We start from the raw sequence: 2,188 nt of genomic DNA on the forward strand, positions 1-2,188 counted from the left end.
TTGGTAGTTACCACATCAAAGTGTACAGAAAAGTCAGGAATGCAACCCAGCTCCTTTTGTTTGCAGTTGTGCATCTGAATGCAAGGAGACTGTCCTAACAAATCCAAGGAGGGACTTTCAGACATTCATATCCTTTGTTGTTCTGTTACTATCTAAATATTTATATAGTAAATCAGGCATTATCAGCAAGAGGACACTTACGTGGATCAGTTAGTATGGGGATGGTCAGAGGAGGGAGGTCACCTAACACAAGCAGAGGAGGGAACACACTCAGTGTCTCCTACTTTCTGGGTATTCACCTCAGCCCCTCGGCTACCTCATAAAACATGGAGAGAGTTTCTTCCTCCATCACTTTCATGGGTTTAAGCCTGTGTTTCCTTGAGTGGAACCAGGTTTTCATTTGACAATGTGGATTTCTGCAGCCTCTTCTGTTAGCAAGAAATAGTATGGGGGGAGATTTCTGTTTTAAATAGTGGAAATTTTAAAGCCATCACTAATTTCTTCAATCTTAAAAAAAGCCAAACCACCCCTCACCCCGTGCAGCTGGTGACAGTGGCAGAACTGCTCTCTGCTGAAAAGAGAAGCCAACAGGGCCAAAGCCTGGGGAAGAGTGCAATGGTTCACTACCTCCTTTGCCTAGAACCACTTCACAGGGTGGCAGGTCCATGCCCCTGTGCCTTCTCACCCTGACCAATTTCTGTCTGCTATAGATGAGTAAGTGCTAAATTCTTAGTGCAGCATGAATCAAGCTCTGCATGTAAGGAAGATTAGGATATGTTAGTTAAGGTGTGTGGAGGATGAGAAGGCATCCTCATCACCATTTCTATCTGTAGGTACAAAAGGCAGTTGAATATTTTGCAGGTGTATCAGGATGCTGTGCCAGAACTTTTAAGTTCTAAGGCCACCTCATCTTCTGACCTGCTCTGGTTCGGCAGCTATTTGTTCTTTAAACATTTGGAAGATCTTGTCGTCTTCAGTCTCGTGTTTTGCCATTGCTTCCAATGTCTCTTCATCTAGGGACTGAAATGCTTCACCTAATCAAGAAAAACAACCCCAAAGATGACAGGCTAATGTGAGACAGTCAAAAATTAAAAACAATTTTGCACCTGTAAGTGCATTTTGCTCTCAAGAATCATTCCCGGCATAAATCACTCTAAGACATTTTTATCTGTTTGTGACATATTAAGTCCCACACAGATCCATTTACTAGTTCTAGCTGCATTTTAAACACAGATGTGAGTGCTAGAATGCTGGAAAGGGAAGTTAATCTACCAAAGTTTATGGCTCCCAGCAGGTATCACTGAAAAAAAACTGAGGCTGCGGAACCTTCAGAATCTGACATCTGGGCAAGGCCACCCACTCTGTGCGTGTGCCAGACTTCAGTTTTTAGCACTGAAGAGTGTATCTGTTACACTCCAACATTCACATCAACACGGGGCACCAAGCAGTCTCAAGACAGCTTTAGAGCACAGTGACGGCTGGGAACCCAGCAGCCTTCCCCCACAACACCACAAACTCTCCACCCTGGGCGTGCGCAAGCCGGTGTGGTGAGCTGCAACACCATCACGAATTCGGGGGAGTGGCAGGGGAAGGGTCCTGCACTTCCAACTGCTTAATTCAAGGTCAATTAAAATAGCTTCAGAATAGTTTTCTGCTAGCATGGACAAGGAAATTTTGGAATATTTTACATAAATTAAAACAGACTAAACCAAGTCAAGCTGAGGCCATCTAATTCGGTCTCCCAATTCCAAGAGCGTCCGGCAGCAGGTGGCTCAGGGCCCTGTTTTTCTCACTGGAGTTGTTCCTTACCTGCAGGAAGCTCAAAGGGACCTTGTAACTCCCAGGTACCTGCAGCCTGGCTGCAGCAAGTCGCTTCAAGAGCTCCTGCTGTTGGGCCTTAGTAAGTCTCTCCCCTAAAAGCAACTTATGTTACCGGATGTCTACAAAAATCTTGCATCACAAATGACCATAGATTTAGTCTTTTGTCACCAGTAGTTTACAATGAACACTTAACAATCATGGTATTTTATATTTTAAAGCTGTGATACAGGTTTCATTAAGAAGAATTACAGACATCTTATTTCTTACTTGCACTGCCTGTAGCTCCGACTTCCTCTTGTTCTTTCCCGTCCTTTGATGTATCTACAGCTTCTTGTTCATCATTAGGATCTACACTGCCATCCGCAGG

General features: G+C 44.1%; 1 protein-coding gene across 1 annotated transcript in view; it reads right to left on the minus strand.

Moving 5' to 3' along the window:
• Positions 1–2,188, minus strand: part of PDCD2 (programmed cell death 2) — a gene marked incomplete at both ends in the record, with an annotated part of 4,249 nt that overhangs the window by 1,951 nt on the left and 110 nt on the right. The window contains 2 exons of the mRNA XM_009877008.1: positions 919–1,034; positions 2,089–2,188. The exon at positions 2,089–2,188 is cut by the window's right edge and continues 110 nt beyond it. Coding sequence (XP_009875310.1) covers positions 919–1,034; positions 2,089–2,188 — 216 coding nt within the window. The remainder of the gene's footprint in view (positions 1–918; positions 1,035–2,088) is intronic.

Source organism: Apaloderma vittatum, unplaced genomic scaffold (genome assembly GCF_000703405.1).
Source record: "Apaloderma vittatum isolate BGI_N311 unplaced genomic scaffold, ASM70340v1 scaffold39579, whole genome shotgun sequence".
Taxonomy (NCBI): Eukaryota; Metazoa; Chordata; class Aves; order Trogoniformes; family Trogonidae; genus Apaloderma; species Apaloderma vittatum.